The following is an 8,746-nucleotide window of genomic DNA, read 5'->3' as shown; positions in this document are numbered from 1 at the left end:
AAAGATGAAAAAATATACCTATAAGAGTATAAAAGGAACCGCTTCGATCAACAAAATAACCCAAAAATATCCTAGTGTAGTTATTCGTATATTGCACGACTGACGAAAGGTTACAGCCGTCCTTTTGCCACCTCCATCGCGTTGACCTTTATTGGTGTAAATGTGAATATGAGTATAATATTGTAAGTGCGGATTTCTTTTCAAATGGATTTGATGCTTTAGTAGCATTTTAACGTTCGACGTTAGCTAAATTTTAAACTAAATTTCTGAGCACATGAACTATGCGTCTTTTAAAGTAAGTTTGTTTACATTTGAAAATATCTAAACATTGTCCTCAAATAAAACAAATAAGATAGGCAGTTAGACAGACAGGCAGACAGACAGACAGGCAGACAGACAAACAGACAGACAGACAAACAGATAGACAGACAGACAGATAGATAGATAGATAGATAGATAGATAGATAGATAGATAAATAGATAGATAGATAAACGTGTTAGCACTTCGATACAATGTATGTCTCATATATGAATACAAGTATTTAGGTTTATATGTGTGTTTTGACTTATGCCTGAGGGTCATCTGAAGCCTCTGCCAGTAAAATACACATAGATGTCGTTTCTATTCCTTTTTGTTTTCCAGAAAAGATACCATTAAATTCCGTTACGGCCATTTAGTATTCTGAATAACTTAAAATAATAGCTATTTCTTAATCTCAAACAAAAAATATGTTTGTAATCTACAGATGTTGATTTACGACATTATCGATGAGATAAAGACCTGTTCGTTTTAATACAAACTATATAAATATAGAACACTACTGCTAAACTGATGAATCATAGCTATTTTATGATTGCCAACACAGCCATTGAGTGCCAGTGAATCGAGGAATTTATTACTCACTGTTTCATAGATTTATGTTTCTCAATCAATCAATTTCGACAACAAAAATTGTTCGTTGTGCTATTGTGAAAACCATAGTCGATATATTTATGGATTTTCATGAAACTACAGATAGTTTTTTTTTTTTGTATTTTTTCTTTTCTTTAGAATCTATACACTAAACCTGTTCACATATGCGCAGCACTTATTGAATAATTTATTGTATATGCATTTATCAATGGAAGCGGTAAAATGTTAGTGAATAAATTGTTTTAATGTAGATTAATATAGTAAAACTAACGTGGGTGAATAATGTTGGTATTTCAGTGAGTATTAGCATATGTCAAACAACGATAATCAACAGCTTTACAAATGTGCATATAGCTCCCTGACATGCTAAATATATCAAAGTTAAAATATAACAACTTCCATTGTGAAGACTCGTGCACAAGTTAAAAGCAGTCCAATGGAATTATGGAGAAAGCCAAAAATCACCCAATCAGAAGATTAGAACATATCAAAGTACAAAATAGGTTCCTGTTGATACGAAGTAGAAAGTAATAAAATTTTCACTTGATTAGACACGCGACTAAATATTTTAGTGGACAGCTATAATCAATTAAATCGGCTCACATAGTATTTTATCGATAGGGAAGATAAGAATCGATATTGCTACGAGCAACACTGGGAGTCAGAATATAGAGGCATGGAACACAATGTGAAATAATAAGGCACAGTATAGAAGAATGAGTCAAAATGCAAAAAAATAAGAAACAATGGACAAAACTGAAACATGGGATTACTGTCGACGATACAAAGAGCCGATTTTATGAGGAGGCCTAAACTGATTGATTTAGCTTATTGTTGATATTTATTAGTCCCTAGAATCTTCTGGAAAGTATTATTGAAGTAAGAATATGGAACAAATATATAGCAACAATAGCCATGTGAGATATTTTTGACTAGTAGGAAAGCTGACGTATAGTGAAGCATTGTGAGTTCTTTCATTATCTGGAATCCAGTTACATTAAGAACGTTTGAGTATAAAAAATTGAGAAAAGGCAACGATGAAGGAGAAGAAAATGAAGAGAGGGATTATCCCTCATCATAATCAGTAGTATTATTATCATGATAATTATCTTTAATAAGATGGTGAAAATTTTAATTAGTGATTAAAAGTATAAATACGTGATATTTATATCGCATCTCGCTAAGGCGGCGAGCTGAAAGACTCGTTAATACGCTAAGCGGCATTTCATCTGCCTTTATGTTCTGAGTGCAAATTCCTTCGAGGTCAACTTTGTCTTTCATCTTTTTGGAATCGATAAAAAAAATGTACTATTTGTAGTTGTCATCGACTTCCCCCTTCCCCAAAATTGCTGGCCTTGCCCCAAAATTGGAAGCCAATATTTTATCGATTTATTTATCAATTTAGGAGAAATGCAAATGAATCAACTAGGAATCGATTTGCTCAGGAAAATGCTGTATAATAAAATGGATGTAATTAAGCATTTTGATCGGATCTCTGACATTTGCACAATCTCTATTACCCTCTTAACGGAAATCATTGAACAACTGCAGTTGTACACAGAAGAGAAGAAATGTGCAAAATAGCAACATACAACACATGAATTCCTGATCTCGAACCTAATCGTATAAATTGTATGTTAAAACAAGGAAATTATTGTTGAACATCAAATTTAGACAACTAGGATGTGAAAAAACGAATCATGATTACTGTTTATGTAATCCCATTCTTGTGATATGTGACGGATGCTGATGTCATGACTAGACGTAAGCAGCATAAATCCTAGAGCTTATTTTTTTCGAGTATCAGCGATACAGATTAATGTCACTGAAGTAATGATATAAACAATTTGTTTCTAGAATTTACTTCATCCCTCGATGTTATTTAAGCAATAAACTCTATAATGACAATGAGCTAAAAGTCGCTTCATTTATAATTAGACATATCGAGTTTTCCAAGAAAATGCATGTCGTAAAGCGCTTCCGAAGAGCTTTCGAAACATTAGACAAACTGAGATATGATGTATAGTTGTAATGAATTGTATTGAAATAAATTGATTAATATTGCGGTAATGCTAACTGAAGTAGTGTTAATTTGCATTTGCTCCGCGATGCTTGATGGTGCCTGTTATCAAGACATTTATCTTTCACTGATTTGGGTCATCTAACCGTTTCTGCAATTACGCTTTTACTAGTTTCAGTTTGAGAGTTGCGATCATGCCAGGGCATCGTCGTTAATTTGGCTGCACTTACTTGAAAACCTCTTATGATATGTGGCATTTGGTGAATGAGGGAGTTTGATGTTGCTACCTTCATTTACGTTTCCTGCCACAAGTTAGGTTAATCCAGAACTCTTGACAGGAGGAGATCCAGGTTTGATTTGAAGACAACTACATCCACTCCATGATGACTTCTCCGGCTTTTTGGGAAGATATTGAAGAGCTGTCGAATCTTGAAACACAAGCTGATGATGTATCATGATGGCAATTTTGGTATCTTTGACACTAAGAAGTGGCGCCCCGTTCTGATAACTTTCAGAGCCAAAGCTTGATTCAAATGCTTCCAAGATTTTCCATATGCGTATCACTGCGTATCTTTCCGGTCTTCACTCTAAGGAGTAGAGTCTTAACTTCTTCAGCTTTTTCCAGTTGCTGACCTGTCGCACTGAGACAATCTTTGTATAGCTTCACTTGGATGCTTCAAGTTTCTCCGTTAATTTTGCACTGTGTGGTGACCATAATTAGGAGCAGTAGTCTAAGCAGCTGAAGACAATTGTCCTCTAGAGGACCATTGTGGTTTCCTGTTCTCTCATTTATTCCCAATTTAGTAATATGCACGTGGAAAGATGCATCATTAATCATGTCAATGCCCAGGTCACGCATTGATTTTGATTTAGCGATTGCAATACTTCCTGGGTCAGTGTAGCTTTTCTGCATTTCAGGGCTTGGAATTTTCCAGCATTAAACTGCATATTATTGTCCTCAACCGGCCTGTATGTTGCATCCAACTCTTGCTCTAAGTGTGAGACTTCTTCAAGGTTCTGTATACTCTTATAGACATATGTATCGTCTGTACATTACTAACTATCTGAGTTTCATTCGAGGTGACTCCATTGGTCACCACTGCCTGACTTCTATCATGAAAAATAACTCCAAGTTTTCGGACTATGTCCAGAACACGTAGCTTGTTAGATGTTATGCAATGTTGACTTTAACAAAGACTCTTCCGAAGTCGAGATATATCGCAACGAATTAGTTTCCTTCGGACTATTCGTTCCCTGACTTTGATGATGTGTGAGGTCAGAGAGTTAGGCCTAGGATTTTTAGCATCTGCTCTGCTTTTCCTTTTATGGATAGGGCATATTATTCCCTCATATAATTTGCCTGGGAGCTTACCTCTTGCAATGTAAAAAGAAGCTACAGTGGTTTTACAAGGACTCTTTGAATGATTTGAGAAGGATTGCTAGGAATCCATCAGGACCAGCAGCTGAGTTTACGTCTATTTCATCCATGGTAGGTATCACATAATTGATATCTACGTAATCAATTATTACTGCCTTCCTGGTTACAGGTGTAGAGGCAAAGAACCTCTCTGCTTTTTTCAATTGTCTGTGTCCTAACGGAAATCACTTTTGAACTGTTCATTCAATATTCTACTTGTCCTCCTTGGGTTTCTTGTGAGGGAGCCATCCTTTTATATGAAGATCCCTTGTTGGGTAATGTGGCCGTTTACTTGGCGAAGTTAAAGAACGTTTTAGGGTTTAACTTTATACTCATTATAACCCGGGCCTCTTTATCTGCTCTCTCTTTCACATCGGATTGTTTCAGGCTTTTCTCACTCTCCATCATTGTTGTGTTCACACGGTGTCGTTGTATCTTACAGACATTTCTCCCCTCACACATTATATGTAATAAGCCTTGAGTGTCTTACAAAAACGTTACGGTTCCGCTTTTCCACTTGTGTTTAAAAACTGAAAAAAGCGTAGTCGATGACAGACTCGTAAAGGCTTCAGATTCAATACCTTGACGGTCTGAATCTGAATGCCTTTCTGGTGCAGTTGACCTATCGTATTTCTGGGGTAATGAAATAAAAATTCCGGGTATGTTCTAGAATTAATATAATCAACTGCCAACTCAACCCAACATAAAAATATCTGGCCTTGTGACAAAGTTATCGCTATTCGTCTTTATGTCTACAATACGCGAAAGTTTTAGCTATTGTCCGGTACCTTATTTTATTGCTCCTAGAAAGGTGTAAGGCAAGTTTGGATGTGGATGTATTTGAACCCTGAACGTAATGAGAAGTAACTAAATACCATAATGCTCTTTACCTAACATTCTATCAAATATTCATTTCAAATTTTGGCACAAGGTCAGCAATTTCGGAGAAGGGGATAAGTCAATTACATTGACTCCAGTATTGAACAGATACTTATTTTATCGACCCCGAAAAGATGAAACGCTAAGTCGAACCCTGTGGAACATTCTACCAAATATTACAGGCTAAATTTCTCTAAACTTTCTTTATTAATTTGCACACACACAATGCTGTAAATACAAGCAATAAATCTCATAACATAGTTCATGATTTCAGTTTTTGAACAGAAATAGTTGATTGTTTTAATAACGCTGAGTAGTGTTTGTGAAAACGATGTCACATCAATTTCACATGATCTAATGAGAAATATTTGATTCTAATCTATTGCAGATCAGATACCAGATTTCAAATCAAGAAATCTCCGATCTGAAAAGTATTAAAGCAGTCGGCTTCAAATATCTATTCAAATAGAGAATGTTTATCAAAAGAATATTAACAAAATCTTACAAAATCTGTATAATTTCAGCTAAAGATTAAAATTTTACATTTAACTTGTTATTTACTTTCTATATTTTCCAGATTTCTTCATGCCAATAAAATAAGTTCGATAGAATACATGTCATTCGCAAATTTGAAGGACTTAGATTATTTGTAAGTATTATGAATCTTTGATATTATCTTATTTGCAATTATTTTTCTTTATACTTGTTGTTAAGCCACTAATGCACTTGTTTTCAAACCACTGTTTTCTTAAGTATATGCGTACTCATAAGTATAATGTGTATTTATTTGTATGTATATGTATTATGCATGTTATTTAATCCTGATGTTGGTAAGTGTACGACTGAAAAAAGTAGTTTAATGATTTCAACATGGTTCTGGTTTACGTTTGACTTACACGGTGATTGCTGTCATATCTCTTCCTGAACAGAAGAATAAGGGGATACATACTCTGATGAGTGATCCAATATACATGGAGCTTGTCAAATTGTATGACGTAAAAACTGTTAATTAAGTTTATAAATTTATTTCAGTTATCGTAAGATTCTTTAAAACATGCCGTTTGTGCTATATATATATATATATATATATATATATATATATATACAATATTTTATAATTATATACCTAATTATAATAAGGGATTGGCTATACGCCTCACCACGCACTGTAAAAATAGGCGCCAGAAGACACTACTACCACCCTAAAATCTCCGAGAATAACACACTAAGTTGTAGGCAAGTAAAAAATGAGATAATGAATCGAACTTATGGTTAACCGTGTACAAGACCCTGTTTCAAACTTAAAGTAAGAAATATTACATCAGCAGCGATATTCCATAGCATAAATTTGCGAGTATCTCAAAATATGCATGCGAGCCGCGACGTCGCATAACCAATATCCATCCATACTCATAGAAATATACTGCAAAGTAGAATTCACATTTTCCTTTTATATCCAAGCATGAAACAAGATCTTGTACACGGTTAACTATAAGTTTGATTCATTATCTTTCTTTTGCTTGCCTACAACTTAGTGTATTATTCTCGGAGATTTTAAGGTGGTAATAGTGTCTTCTGGCGTCTATTTTTACAGTGCGTGATGGGGTGTATAGCCAATCCCTTGTTATAATTATGTATATAATTATAAAATATTTTGTAAAATTTACCTATGATGTTTTTATTTCTGCGCTGATCACCTGGTAAAATCATCAATGATTTTTACTCTGTATTATAATTTTTATATATACATATATATAATAACCGTCCTCCGTCGGTTTCTGCGACCAAGAATCGGTTGGCACTACAGGTGTTCGGTTTGAAATTATGTAGGTTTATATTTCGTGAAATTCCAGACAGTAATTCCAGAAAGCATAATGTAACGTGTTTAGCTCACAATCTGAGACAGTGTGGTTGACAAGTACTTCGTCCCCACTGTCGAATTTAACAAAAGAAAAGATGCTTCTATTGTGCTATCTTCAGTATCCGTTATGTATTGCATTATTCACACGTGACTGAAAATACAATGAAGATAATGAATGAAAAGAAGGATATGTATTTGATCAAGTCACGCTTTTCCCTCTTGCTTTTGTTTATAGTTGGCCATCTCTAAGTATATATATTCTTGTTTGCAGTTATTATAAAAATCGTCATCAAATATTTGTAGTATTTAGAATTAGCATTACATATGTTAACACTGCTGGATGCTGTAGTAAGATTAAAGTTGCGTACAGGATTTAGGTTGCAGTAAGAATCACTAAGCGACTGGCACTTATTTTTCTGCCCACTGAATAATGAAGGACAAAGTTACTCTTCATACGAAACTAAATTTCATTGAAAAACATTTCTTTTTATCCCTTAATAAAACATGTTGCTTTATCACATCGCTAAAAACATTTTTTAACGTCTTCTGAAATTCTTAGAAATTTCACTCAACATGTTTTGATCTTTAGTAATGAGGGGGTTATTACTGAAATTTACTGAGCGATATTTGCTTCTTTTCTCTTTTACTGGTTCCAGTCATTGGACTGTCGTCATGCTGGAACACAGTTCGAAAGGGTTCAGCTGATCCTGTTGATCAGAGTAGTTATTTTATCAAATCTTACCTTTCGAACTGCTAAGTCATAGAGGCAGAAACAGGCACAAACAAGATAAGTAACACTAGTTTTAGATCGGTGTAACATAAACACAGGATAGCATGGACGGACATACAAACACGTGTGCATATAAATGATTAGTTTCTGTACAATTTCTGGCTACAAAATTTCAATCTCAAATTATGATCAATCCGAGATTGTTGCAAAGATATTTGCTCAGTTTATGAGCCACTAGAACCAATCTGCAACAACATTGTTATGAAGTGAACTTCTTGACCGTCCATCTATGCATCTTAACGACACAGCTATGTAGTAAGACGCTGATTTCTCCAGCTATTTTGCCTTGTAATAAAATTAAGATAATGTGTACGCAACTATAATTCGTATTTGTCCGTATACTCACAGCAGCTGTATAATGTATTATAAACCGAATAACAGCAGCACCACTGTTATTCGTTATTTAGAGAAATATGATCGATATATCAATGTAAAGTAATAATTTTTTTTTCATTATAATATAAAAGACATTTCAGCTGAAAAGATATTTTTCTTTTCTCGATGCAATATTTTATATTTAAAATTAAAATGCGTATTTATTTTAGAAACAAAGAAATAAAAGAATGTTACATGAATAGAAGTTTTACAAACCAATGAAGTTTTCAGAACATTCTGATAACTTATACATTGAGGAACTGAAAGCTCACCTTTGACAAAACACAAATCGATGTTGTTCCATTGAAAACTATTCAGTAGCTATAGTTCTTTCTCATGTAAAAATATTTTATATATCAAATTTCATTACGCTGAAATAAAATATTCAGTCATGTATTTTATGATATTCGATCCTACTCTCTGTTTTGTTTTCATTGTTTCCACTTTAAAAAAAAGGATATTTGTATATATATATATATATATATATATAT

General features: G+C 33.8%; 2 protein-coding genes across 2 annotated transcripts in view; both read left to right on the top strand.

Annotated features, from left to right (window-relative positions):
• LOC106874638 (leucine-rich repeat-containing G-protein coupled receptor 4) overlaps positions 1–5,824 on the top strand; it is an 81,583-nt gene extending 75,759 nt beyond the window's left edge. The window contains exons 6-7 of the mRNA XM_052969426.1: positions 2,771–2,933; positions 5,807–5,824. Of these exons, the coding sequence (XP_052825386.1) occupies positions 2,771–2,933; positions 5,807–5,824 (181 nt within the window). The remainder of the gene's footprint in view (positions 1–2,770; positions 2,934–5,806) is intronic.
• LOC106873188 (follicle-stimulating hormone receptor) overlaps positions 1–8,746 on the top strand; it is a 471,564-nt gene that overhangs the window by 124,552 nt on the left and 338,266 nt on the right. The window contains exon 7 of the mRNA XM_052969708.1: positions 5,807–5,878. Within this exon, the coding sequence (XP_052825668.1) occupies positions 5,844–5,878 (35 nt within the window). The 5' untranslated portion in view covers positions 5,807–5,843. The remainder of the gene's footprint in view (positions 1–5,806; positions 5,879–8,746) is intronic.

The sequence above is a fragment of the Octopus bimaculoides genome, chromosome 7 (genome assembly GCF_001194135.2).
Source record: "Octopus bimaculoides isolate UCB-OBI-ISO-001 chromosome 7, ASM119413v2, whole genome shotgun sequence".
Lineage (NCBI taxonomy): Eukaryota > Metazoa > Mollusca > Cephalopoda > Octopoda > Octopodidae > Octopus > Octopus bimaculoides.
This window is presented reverse-complemented; position numbering and strand designations above follow the sequence as displayed.